This window comes from Zea mays, chromosome 4 (assembly GCF_902167145.1).
Source record: "Zea mays cultivar B73 chromosome 4, Zm-B73-REFERENCE-NAM-5.0, whole genome shotgun sequence".
Taxonomy (NCBI): domain Eukaryota; kingdom Viridiplantae; phylum Streptophyta; class Magnoliopsida; order Poales; family Poaceae; genus Zea; species Zea mays.
Genome location: NC_050099.1, coordinates 143,267,854 through 143,280,312, shown reverse-complemented (window position 1 = coordinate 143,280,312; position 12,459 = coordinate 143,267,854). Strand labels below are relative to the sequence as shown.

The window sequence follows — 12,459 nt, the reverse complement described above, 5'->3', positions numbered from 1 at the left end:
CTGAAGGCGGTTTGTACAGACAGCCGCCGCCGCCGCCGGTGGTTCACAATCGAGAATTTTGCAAACATGGCACCGCCTACGGTGGGCTTCAGACTTTTGGCACTGCCATTGTGGCAATTGAAATCGTAGCATTATAATCCTTCACGTTTTGAAGATTTAGCATCGATGTCGCTTAATGATCATTAGCATTTTTGCTCTTTCCGTCGTGCCCTCACGCCGTTACTTCCCTGGGCGCCGTCATCCTCTACCGTTCTCTATTCCCTTCCATGGTCACACTGCTCTTCTTCAGTCTCTCTGTTCTCGAGACTGTTCTCTATTCCATTCACTGGTCGTCGTCTTCCTCCCTCTTCCTTCCTTGGTCGTCGGCTTCCTCCCTTGGCTCTATTCGGCGCCGGCGCAATGCGGCGCGAGTGCCATGCCATTCCCAGATCTGTGCTCAGCGGCGTTCGTTCACCGGATCCAGCATGCCCAGCTCTGGTAAGTGAGCCTCTGCAGTTCACTAGCCGCCCATCTTAGCGGACTGTGTAGCATATTGTTAGCGTCGCCCCTGCCATTCACCAGATTTAGCACCCATTTAGCATTGTCTGTGCAGTGTACTAGAGCCGAGCACCCAATTAGCATCCATTGTTTGTGCAGCGTAATATGAATAATACTACGAACGATGAGACAGTTCCCCCCATGGATGAAACGACAACATGCATTGTCGAAGAACAAGAGTGGACATTGACTTGTATTGGCACACAACACACAGTGGTTAGTGGTTTGAATTTATTGTATGCAATTTAGTAGTTATATATTATATTACAACTATTTTTGGTGAATAGGGGAGTGGCCATGGAATGCATGATATCGATTGGTATTCAATAATGGTAGAAGAAACCAACAACGAAGAAGGAAGAAATGATGTTACTAGTGAACAAGGACTATATTTTCAGCTTGTACTAGATAATCAAGATGATGGAAGGGAAGATGATTCAAGTGCTTCCCGTTTTGGAAATAGCATTCCATGTGAAGATGAATTGGGAGGAGACATTCTGTGTTCTGATTCAGTGCTTGATGAAAATAGGACAATATATGATATGAATAATCCAGTTATGGAGCCTGGCAGCTTATATGCAACAATGCACCACTTCAGACTCGCAATTAGACAATACGCCATAAATAAAGAATTTGAGCTTGGAATTGAGGCAACCAATAAGACTAGATTTAGAGGGTATTGTAAAGGGCCTGATTGCCCTTGGAGCATCATGCTAGACCGGAGAGGAAAGGGGCTCCAACAATTCAAGTAAGCTGAGAATATATCTGTTTGTACTTAATATGTATCTTTCTATTCGTGGTTATATGGTACATGAAACTTTAACTAATTTTCAGGTAATTGTCTTGAATGACAAACATACTTGTACGTCGAGTGGTAGACGTAAGACGACTACACCTACAGGAGCTTGGGTTGTGGCACGTGCGCTTCCTTTACTAATGAAGAAGCCTCATATGGGTGCTAAGGAGCTACAAACTACATTGCAGGACACTTTTGGTTATACAATTGCATATGACACAATTTGGCATGGGAAAGAGAAAGCTTTGAAAAAATTATTTGGAAGTTGGGAAGAGAGCTTTCAGCTACTATGACGTTGGAGAGAAGCAGTTATGCAAAAGTCACCGGATAGTATCATCGAGCTTGATGTAAAAATGGATGAGGGTCGTCCTTTCTTCAGTCGATTTTTTGTGCGCTCGGTCCATGCATTTCTGGTTTCAAGGGTGGCTGTCGACCATACCTAAGTGTTGAAGTGTCCAAACTGTGGTGAACTAGGCCACAGGAAAGCAAGCTACAAATGTCCATTAAATGGCACAAAGAAAAGGTTACATTATTTCTGGTTTAAATTATTTGTGCAACTGTCTATTTTATGATATTAACTAATTTCTGTCAAAACAGGAAGCGAAAGCCTAGGAAAAATTCAACTAAAGGCTAGTTCCCCAAAGATGTACCTGAGTCATCACAGCATTTCATAGCAAATAAGAACCAACAAGTAGTTCATGATGTCTTGTCTTACAATTTGCAACTCACTCATTACAATACTAGTTCATCTAGCTGAACTCATTACAAAAGAACTACACAAGACAATGTTACACTGATCTATCCCATATCTCATTGTAACTAAGCCCCCACTTAGCACAGTGCTCAGCAAGTGTCTCCGCTTCTAATGGCTGATTCATTATTTCTCAGTCACGGAATACGTCCTCCCACACCGCACTATCTTCACTTCCATAGCCAGCTTCTAATATAGTTGTTGGATCCATCATCGAAACCTAACAGTCAATTGAAGTTACTTCTAGCATTTCAGCTAACTCGTCCATTGAACGAGCTACTTGAGTCATCATGAAACCATCTACAACGTCTTCATCTGTGTAGCAGAAAGAGGCAGTATCTTGTAGTTTCTTAGATGTATCACTCATTTGAGACATGACATATATGAGTGCATGCGCAAGTTTTTTGTTCATCTGCAAAAAAATATAATAACATCAGACTATGGACAGCCATATGAGGAGGTAGTGGAACTAACAACTGAACAAACAGACACATACCCTCAGCTGAACAAACAGGCAACTGTAAACATGAACTGAGGGTTTAGGGTCAGAACAACACAACACCAAACAGGCTGAGACAGCCATATGCCCTCAGTTTTTGAAAAAAACATCATATGTAGTATACAGTTCTAAAATTTCAAAGAAATCATCATAGGGCAACTGACAACTGAACAAACAGGCACATTCCCTCAGCTGAACAAACAGGCAGCTGTAAACATGAATGAGGGTTTAGGGTCACAACAGCACAACAACAAATAGGCTGAGACAAATAGCCATACTGCCAAAGTGAACTGATAACTGAACAAGACAACCATATGCCCTCAGTTTTTTTTTAAAAACATCATATGTAGTATACATTTCTAAAATTTGAAAGAAAACATCATAGGGCAACTGAACAAACAGGCACATACCCTCAATTGAGGGTTTAGGATCAGAACATATGCCCTCAAACTGCCACATATCATCATAGTGTTGTTTTCAGACAAATAGCCATACTGCCAATAATCTGAAGCCTCCAAAAAGCCATATGCCCTCAGTAATTTTCAGCAAACAAAACCAAGTGTAGTATACAGTTCACTATTTTGAGAAAACATCATAGGGCTATGCAAGTAGATCATCTCACATTATCACAAGCCTCAGGTCAATTTTTTCAATGAAACATCATCAAACAGAGAATTTTGCAACCATGGCCTCAGTTCAACTGTCATCACAAAGATCCAATTGCCCTCAATAATTTTTCAGCAAAAAAAGAACAAGTGTAGTATACAGTTCACTATTTTCAAAGAAAACATCACAGGGCTAAGCAACTTGATCATCTCAAATTATCAGAAGCCTGAAATCTGCACTCAGCTTTCTACAATTCAATCACAAGGCTAAGCAATTATATCACCTCACATGTTTTAGAAGCCTGAAAACAGCACTCAAGTTTCTACAATTCCATCACAGGGCTGCAACAAATCACATGCCAAACATATCTCAAGCGTTGCCTGGCTCAGTAAAAGTTTGAGAATACAAACCTCACAGTATTTGGCCAATGTCTCCTTAGCACAAACGACGGCTGCACTCGCCTGTTGATAAGAACGCATAGCACTTTTTTCCGCCGCCACAGCGGATTCAAGAACATCAAGCGTAGAAACCACATCGTTACCTAAGGAAAATGTGGCGCAGTAATCACCAGCAACTATACAAGCGGTAGCAGAAGCATTCATTGTGTCACGGGCTGCAGCAACGGACGCGGACAGGTTCTAGGCACATAGCTCCGCGGCAGGTTCCATGACGGTAGCCTAATCTGCAAACCCTAGGGTTACAGAAGTAGGAGAGCTCACCAGCGTCGGCGGGGCGGCAATGGATCACAGGCGCAGGATCCGCCTGAGGCGGAACCTGCTCAGCAGGGAAGGGCAAGATCCAGTGAAGGACAGGGGAGGAAGGCACCGCAGTGCGCGATGAACAGAGCCGAGGGAGGAAGATGACGACCAGGGCGACAAAGAGGAAAGGGAGAATGAAATACGGTAGAGGATGACAGCGCCGAGGGAAGTAACGGCACGATGGCACGAAGAGAAGAGCAAAAATGCTAATAACCATTAAGCGGCCCGATGCTAAATCTTCAAAACATGAAGGATTATAGTGCCACGATTTCAATTGTCACGATAACAGTGCCAAAAGTCTGAAGCCCGCCGTAGTCGGTGCATGTTTGTCAAATTCTCTTCACAATCGCAACTCGCAAGCCACCGCTACTCCACCAAGCCACACGGAGGCGGAACCCAAATTCCAACCCGACTCCTCCAGCCAACAGCCCAAGCGAAGCGAGGGCCCTTGAGCTCCCCTCCTGCATGACGTCCCCATGGTGTCTCTCGGCACCGCCCGCCGCCCCGCCCATGGCGGCTGCGCCCAGCGCCCTCGGCGTCTCCACGTCGGCCTCCGCCCTCGCGCGCGTGCCGGTTCCCGGAAGTAAGCGGTGCAGGTGGAACGCCCTCGTGGTCTGCGCGGCCCCTGATGAGGAGAAGATTACGAAGCGGTCGCCCCTGGATTTCCCCATCGTAATTCTCGTGCCCTTCAACTTTCCTTCACTTCATTTGATTTAGCAGCTTGTCCTGGTAGGATTGGAGGAGGCTTATCTTTTGGGTCCGTTAAACTGACCAAGAACCGGTTTAGGGACTGGGGTAGACAAAATCAGTAGGAATGGTACATAAGTTGTGTGGACAGGTTCTTCCGGTTGGGTAGGATTATGCTTAGGCCTGTTCGTTTCTGCAGGAATGCACCAAGAATTGTTCCTGTTGATCAAAACTTATACAAATTAAATAAGCAATTTGGGTAGGAACTATTCCAGTCTTCCATTCCGTGTGAACCGAACGGGCCCTTATACAAATTAAATAAGCAATTTGGGTAGGAACTATTCCAGTCTTCCATTCCGTGTGAACCGAACGGGCCCTTATGCTTTAGCTTCCAGACGTGGATTCAGCCTTCATCTATTTTTTTAGGGTTTTGCCATTTCGTATCTCTCTGGCGAAGGTACCCCTACGAAATGATAACTCCTAACCTTCTGCTCTATTATGAATGTAATACATTCATCTGTCCAAACATAAATCTTTATTGCCATAGACTCTTGAGGTTGTTTTGCAGCTAGTAGCTCGTTGTGCTGATAGATATTTGGAGCATCAAATTTATATTCGCCCCTAAATACTGATTACAGTATACAAATAAGCCCTAAATGTCCTTTAGCAGTGCCTGTCTTCCGAATGTGTAGCTTCTGTGTATATTCTTTTGTTTGTAAGACTTCCATCATTAAAGTGATAGAATGTTATGACGAGCAGTCATGAGCTGTTTAGGTGAACTAAGGCCAGACTATGTAAATGGCTTCACGATTGTATGGATTACATGGTCTGATATATGAGGATACTAATCCTAGCCTTTCTTGGTAATGATTTTTTGTACAACCAAAATAACGATTGGAGATCTATTGCAGCTTTTCCCAATGATTATTCCCTTGGGACGATCTGATATAATCAGTAGAGTCATTATATCTAGTGTGGACGATCTGTCCAGCCTAGAAAAATAACGTTCAAACATGACTGTACTGATTTAGATATAATGTTCCATACACTTTTTTCGCTTCTATATGTTGACATCAACATTAATTTCTACTGTCGTTTGAATGTTGCTAGGAATGGGAGAGACCAAAACCTGGGAGGAGACCTGATATCTTCCCTAAGTTCAGCCCAATGAAGACACCATTACCGCATCCATTGCCAGCTGATGATCCTCTGGATGATGATGAAGAGGAAGAGGAAGAACAAGCACCACCTCAGGAGGAGCCACAAGAGGACGATCCAGACACGGAAGAACCTGAGGAAGATGACCCAGATAAGCCAACCGAGTAATTTTCGATTGGCTTAACAGTGATAGATTAGGCAATGGGAAAAAATGTGCTACGTCTTTGGTGCGCGCAAGAGATCTCAGTTCTATTTGAACTGCCGGCTTATATAGGCTCTAGATGCATAAGTTTGTTATATGACCTCTGAGCTTTTCTAAAGCTATGAAAGTTTTGTTTTACGGATTACAGATTATAGTGCGATATCTGTGATGACATGCATTCTCACTTTTTCTATGTTTTGAGTAAGCAACGTGTACATTGCAAAACCTGTATTTGATGTAGTTGCATCATTGATTTGTGAAACGGATACTGAGATTTTTTAGTAAGCTATGAAAGTTTCTGGGTCTTCTACATAAGTTCATTGTATTTTGCACGTCTATTCGAGTTTAAAAGAGAAACGGTCATAACTCATAAGGTAACAGTAAAAATTCGGTATACTCTATTTCCTTTTCAGTTTTGCAGTGTTCATTAGGGCTGAAGTCTAATACATACAGGAAACCTACAAAATTTCTCTCCCATATGTAGGAGCAAACAGCATAAACAACGCTACTTTTGTTAAGCACACTGGCCCTGAATGAAACACCAAGTCACACCACCGTCTACCCCCAGTTGATCCCACTAGACATCAGCGTCTACTTTCCTTTGATCTTGCAGTAGGCATACAATCCAGAGCCCAGAAAGCCTAGTCCTTGTCCTATAACATTAAGCTGCACACGAAAACTTTGGGTTCAGTATTCACTGGGAGATTATACAAAGATAAGTGGCATAGAAACAAGACCCAAAACTTACAAGATCAAAAGGAAGTCCACCAAATAGCACCCAACCAATTCCAACGGTGAAGAAATCCTGCAGAAACATCGCGCATGAATATCACTGCTGAAGAATGTTTTGCGTGGAATAACTGGATGGCAGCCGTACCTTCAAGTTCCCACACATCGATTGTGTGAGTGCAGAATTCAGGATTGTGTTCCAGAAGATAGTGTAGTTCAGTAGAAATGCTAGGATGCACGAAAATAGCAGCACAGTCTACAAGTGAAATTTCGTTATTAGTGACATTCATAACTTCACATTATTGGCATTAGATGCTGTAATGGAACTACTTGACATTACTCACTATTTCGTTGTCTACCTGTTTTGAGTGTTAAATTAGTATGGTATAAAAAATAAACAAGTTAGAATGTAAAATGACCTCAAGATCACCTACAGCAGCTATACTATAGTACTATACACTAGTAATCGCACTGAATGAAAGAATTTCGATATAAACTGGAGGCACTATCAACAAGTCATTGTAATGGTGGCTGACATGTCCCTTGCTATGGTATTATGGATAATTGTTGGTAGATTAGAACATGATAAATGGTATTAAAGGACTAGAGGGTGGTATTATCAAAATTATCAGCACCACAAAACTTGACTTGGGTGACAGTGAATGAGACTGACTACACCCAAGGTAGTGCTCACGTGCTTCAGTAACATCTGCAATCCAAGCTAAGGGCTCCTTTGGATCAAAGAAATTTCACGGGAAAAACTTGGGATTCTTGGTACCATAGCACCCTTTGGAATGGAGGTTTGGGGCATGGGAAAAAACTAAGAAAATTTCCTTCAGTGGCAGTTTTTCTGGACTTGAATGGCCGGATCTCAAAGATAGTGGAACAAACAGAACAATGTTTTGCAAACTAAACTTCCAGCCACAGCAAGAGTTCAAGGCTAACTGGGCAATTGACAGTACACAAACAGAACAATATCTTGCAAAACTAAACTTCCAGCCGCAGCAAGAGTTCAAGGCTAACTGGCCAATTGAAAGTACACAAACAGAACAATATCTTGCAAACTAAACTTCCAGACGCAGCTTGAGTTCAAGGGCTAACTGGCTAACTGAGTAACTGACAGTACAAGCACACCGATGAAGCTAATTAACATTACTCGTGGTTTTTGAATTTCGTGATGTGCATCCACAAACAGCCTTTAAATGCCTACTAAAACTGACAAAAGGAGGGTCAGCAATGCACAAATTAATGTTACCATGAACCCAGGGGAATAAAGGTACGGAAATTCCATGGCCCTCTTTAGGTCACCCTGAATATATGTCAATAACAGTACTGAAGGTCCACAGACAAGTCCTGAAATCCAAACAGGATATAAGATTTTAAGACATAAGAAGTTTGATCTGAAGTTAAGAGCAATCAAAATAGTGTTCAAGAAGAAAAAAGGGCAATCAAAATGATACCATTGCACCACATCAGGCCAAAGCTATTGAGGCCACTAGATTTTCCTATGGAAGAAAAAGAACATCTGATCAGAAAGATTTTGTACGATGAAAGAACACTATATGTTGGAAAAAGGAACTGCTTTACCTATACGGTTGATAGTAGCAAGGTAAATGGCTGTCGTAATGTTGGCCACAAAGACAATAGCATACCCACGAGCATCAAATGACAAGTCTCGAGCTCCAGCAACGAATGCTCCGAATACAATCAAAGCCACACTGATAAAACCTTAGTTAACAACCAGATAGTGGAACAATATAGATTCAGAACACTACCAAGTTCTGAAAACGTTCAGCATAACAAATGTTGTATGCAAAAGAAGGGTACAGGTACAGCAGTAGGCACACAAACCTATTACTACTGGATGAAACAAATATAATCATATAATCAAAGGCTTATACAAAACGGATAATGTGCTCAAATACTTTTGTTTGACACTGTCTAGGGCAGAAATGCATTGAATGAAATGAAACTTACGCTAGCTAACTACCGCAAACTATTCATTCTTGAGATACAGAAAAAGAACAAATATCCATATATTTACCTGCCTATTATAGGTGGGGTGTGCTTCTGCTTTGCCAGGAAATACTCCATTGTCATTGTAAACACAACTGTCGTGCGCCGTAGAGTTGTATACATAGGAACATTAACTCCACGGACCGATTCCATTGAAGCTAGCTTTTTACCAAAAAAGAACAGTAAACACCAATCAGAATTCAACATGAACAGAAATGCATGAGCCTAATTATTAAACACACTAATACTGTATGTAAGGGGATCAGCATACCATGTAGAGTAAATAAGCCAAGGAAAGAGGTGTGGTGCGTAGTAATAACCTAAACGGCACAAAGAATAGTGAATCAGAAGGCACTGATGGATCACTATTAGTGAAGGAGATGATCTTTAATCGTCTCAGAACATAAAGAAGGCACGTTGAGCACACCATCTGCACATGTTTGTTAAGTGTTAACAAAGAAGGGAGAAAAAACACAAATGATAGAATACAAATGTACACTAGAAGTTTAGCCAACAGCAACCAGAAGATTTGGGATCCACTATTTCCCAAGGATGAGCAAAGTGAAAATATTTGCAGCACTTCAAGCAAGACTTGGAACATTCATGAAATAAAATTAAAGGCAGTATTTGTTGATATTTGGAACTATAGCATGGGGAAAAATAAATATTTTCAATAACAAATCGATTAAAAAATCATGGAACACAGACATGAAACTTTCAGATACTCCATCCAGAAAAGTGCATGAAGCATGCACGCCATAGATTTTCCCAGAACACATCCAGTACCTGAAGGAGTGTGATGACATTCGCACAAGGGAAATTATACGAAGAGAGAGCTGCTTTGTTAAACATCACTAGCAACACTGCAAATTGAGAAGTACCAAAATTAGTACAGCAAATGGGTTCTGAAAATGGAAACGAAGCAATAACACATCATCTTTCTGTGGACATTGGTTCTTTGGTTACCATGCTTCTAGAGCTAAAGAAAATGGCATCACAGAGTGAATCATCAAGCAACTCAAATGAATGTATGGGTATGAACTTGTAGCAGATTAACAGTGTGTAAGATAATTTGAGGCACACAAGTACAATATGTGGAGTCCACATAACTAAATATTGCATTGGCATACTGCACATGTTAAGGAGAATACAGAACAAACAAAACAATGATTAAGAGACCCTTTTTTTCGTTTTTCTTGCTCAACCAGATGTTTGGTGCAAATACGCGATCTATCTAAATATTTGAAAGAAGCAATGTAGATAAACCAAAATTAAGATGAAATGAATCAAGTAAAACTGACTACCATGCATTGTGCAGAACTCCTTCAACTGGTATTATAAGCAGATCGCAATGTCCAAACTCGCAGCATAGAGATCGGATTAGATGAATGATTTTGAATGCAATGCAAAAGTGACTTCCAGCGCAATTTCAGTCATGAATGCAAAAGGGGGTATCATTAGTAACTCCAACATAATCAGCCCAACTACAGTAACCCGTTCACAGTTCTCCAACCTTCCAGTAAGCAGCACATATAAATGAAAGACGAGTTTAATTGTGCAATCAAAACCTCATTCACCACTTAACAATGACTCAAATCTTCCACACTAATCCCCCCACCCTAAAAGTGAAAATGGTTTGTTGATTTTTCTCTCGTGTTTTTCCTCAGTGGGACCACCTTCCTTTGTTCCAATTTCGTCATGCAACAAATGAGCAGGTTTCAGTTCAAAAGGCTAGATAGATAGATAGTTAGATGAAGACAATGATGTATCTATTCTATGAAATGGTTATTCTTATCCAGTTGAACCATCATCCAAATATGGGGTTGAAGTAATTTACATCCTATCGTCAGCATCAAGCAATATAGTACATGAGATAACAGGGGACCATCACTCTTCATGACAGGTCCTCTGTTTGATCTAATTTCATACAGGTAGCAGCTAGAAAGCTTACTCCATTGACCTATTCATTCTGAAATGTATTCCGACAGGGTTCTGTGATTATGTTCTTCCACAAGTCACAAGTGTGCCCGAGCAATAAGCATAGACCCACTCCAAAGGCAGATAAGGTAGCATGGTAGCTCCATTTGTTACCACCAAAATTCAGCTAACATTACGACAGTAAATAACATATTCATCATGGCTGCAGCCTGCAGGCTCAATTATTTGTATGAAATAGCCCATTCCTTACTTATAGAATTTCGTAAACATGTATGTATGCCGTATATACTGTCCACTTTGCGTATAATTCATAGCAACAGAACTAGGAAAACGGTCTCTCACTCTTCCAAAAAGCTCGGTCGCGCTGCCAAAAGCCGAAAGGCCAAAGCACAAGTCAACCATCCGGCACGAGCTCCAAAATCACGTACTAAGCTGAATCCAACAGAAAACGTGGCGACTAGCACAGGCAACGAGTCAAACACGTGATGCAGGTGTTCTCCCGTCCCCAAATTCCCTGAACGCGACGAACGAAGCACAGTGCACCAGCAGCACGGCCGCACCGCGAGCAGTCTACGCGACAGAAACAAGCAAATAAAGCCGCGCGTACCGGAGCATGCCATGTAAGAGAGCGCGGCGGTGCCGCCGCGGCGGGTCATGGCGGACCCCTTGAACAGCACGGCATCGTCGCCGCCTGCCCCTCCGCCGTTTCCCTTGCCGTCGTCCGCTGAGACCGGCAGCAGCGCGCCCCTCTCCACGCCGCCCTTCGCCATCCCTCCGGCTAGGATCTCCGCTCCCCGATCCGCCTCCTCCTAGCCCCTCCTGCTCCGCCCGCGAGCACGCCGAGGCCGAGGAGCAGGAGGATATTTCTGTCCCCACCCACTTACTTGGCTCTGGCCCTATGCAGCGCGCCTGCACGCGACTGGACTCGTGCGCCGCGCTGGTAACAACAGGTGCGGGGGTGCGTTGTCTGCCTCGTCGTCCTCGCCTCGGCGACTGACTGACTTGGCGGTCAGCGACTCCGGACGCCGGAATGGGAGCGGATGCGGAAGCTTCTGCCCGACCGCGCCGGCAGCCGCCTTTTATTGGAAGCGGACGGACGGGTGCGGTTTGGGGCAAGTTGCTGCTCGGTGTCTGGCTGGCCTGCCTCGCGCGTCAGTCCGTCACGTTGCGAATTGCGTTGCATCCAGGCGTTGGACGACCGTTGGTCACATCGCGATCGCGTCGGGGTCACAGCTACAGGGACCCGGGTAAAGTGTGCGATGTCAATACACCCGGACACTCACGAGGCAGGGCCCTGATAAGAAGCTAGTAATCCTCGGCGAAGGGATGACATCCAGCGATCCACCAGCCGGAATTAGAGATGGCAATGGGTACCCGAAACCCGATGGGTTTTTACTTTATTAGAGTACAGGTTTGGGTCAATTTTCATATCCATGAGTTTGTTAATGAGCATAAATGTATACCCGACGGGTTCATGGGTACGGGTTTGTTCCTATAGTACCCAAACTCGTGAACCCATGGATTTTTTAAACCCGACCAAACCTAGTGCATATTGTCATTTTATTTTATAAATAAACAACATACTTGTTATCTACCTATTTACTTCCTAATTTTTATCAAATAGTGAATGTATAAGTAGTTGGTGATAGTGTTGCTTGCTTGTTATTATAGTTATTACTAGCGTTATATATGTGGTGGATGTATAACTTAGTGCAAGGTAACTTGATTATACAACGTATTATTTGTATTTAATTCTCTCTACTAATATTATTTATACCAAAT

At 42.8% G+C, this 12,459-nt stretch overlaps 2 protein-coding genes across 6 annotated transcripts; one reads left to right on the top strand and one right to left on the bottom strand.

Annotated features, from left to right (window-relative positions):
• Positions 1 to 4,190: 4,190 nt before the first annotated feature.
• LOC103653759 (cell surface glycoprotein 1) lies at positions 4,191 to 6,288 on the top strand. Its single transcript, XM_008680571.4, has 2 exons — positions 4,191 to 4,619; positions 5,745 to 6,288. Exons 1-2 carry the CDS (start codon positions 4,413 to 4,415, stop codon positions 5,958 to 5,960), a joined length of 423 nt encoding a protein of 140 aa, XP_008678793.1. The 5' UTR covers positions 4,191 to 4,412; the 3' UTR covers positions 5,961 to 6,288.
• Positions 6,289 to 6,358: 70 nt separating this feature from the next.
• Positions 6,359 to 11,799, bottom strand: LOC100272770 (Nucleotide/sugar transporter family protein). Of its 5 annotated transcripts, XM_020551351.3 has the most exons (11): positions 11,285 to 11,799; positions 9,526 to 9,602; positions 9,167 to 9,169; positions 9,011 to 9,059; positions 8,768 to 8,897; positions 8,311 to 8,441; positions 8,184 to 8,228; positions 7,979 to 8,076; positions 6,872 to 6,979; positions 6,743 to 6,799; positions 6,370 to 6,660 (listed from the first exon to the last, which is right to left on the bottom strand). In XM_020551351.3, the coding sequence occupies exons 1-11, from the start codon at positions 11,445 to 11,447 to the stop codon at positions 6,586 to 6,588; spliced, it is 936 nt and encodes a 311-aa protein (XP_020406940.1). In that variant the 5' UTR covers positions 11,448 to 11,799; the 3' UTR covers positions 6,370 to 6,585. The 5 variants fall into 5 exon arrangements, with proteins under 5 accessions (NP_001295199.1, NP_001295201.1, NP_001295200.1 ...); NM_001308270.1 differs by having other exon boundaries at positions 6,359 to 6,660; positions 8,768 to 8,901; positions 9,011 to 9,169; positions 11,285 to 11,749; NM_001308272.1 differs by having other exon boundaries at positions 6,359 to 6,660; positions 9,011 to 9,169; positions 11,285 to 11,749.
• Between the last annotated feature and the right edge of the window lie 660 nt (positions 11,800 to 12,459).

What these genes read in the sequence shown, in the direction of transcription:
- LOC103653759 (XM_008680571.4), top strand. Translation starts at nt 4,413, where the DNA reads ATGACGTCCCCATGGTGTCTCTCGGCACCGCCCGCCGCCCCGCCCATG. An exon ending in CGCCCCTGGATTTCCCCATC is followed by an intron (nt 4,620 to 5,744) that starts GTAATTCTCGTG and finishes GAATGTTGCTAG; the next exon opens with GAATGGGAGAGACCAAAACC.
- LOC100272770 (NM_001308270.1), bottom strand. Translation starts at nt 11,447, where the DNA reads ATGGCGAAGGGCGGCGTGGAGAGGGGCGCGCTGCTGCCGGTCTCAGCG. An exon ending in TGGCTTATTTACTCTACATG is followed by an intron (nt 8,902 to 9,010) that starts GTATGCTGATCC and finishes TTTGGTAAAAAG; the next exon opens with CTAGCTTCAATGGAATCGGT. An exon ending in ACCCCACCTATAATAGGCAG is followed by an intron (nt 8,442 to 8,767) that starts GTAAATATATGG and finishes AGGTTTTATCAG; the next exon opens with TGTGGCTTTGATTGTATTCG.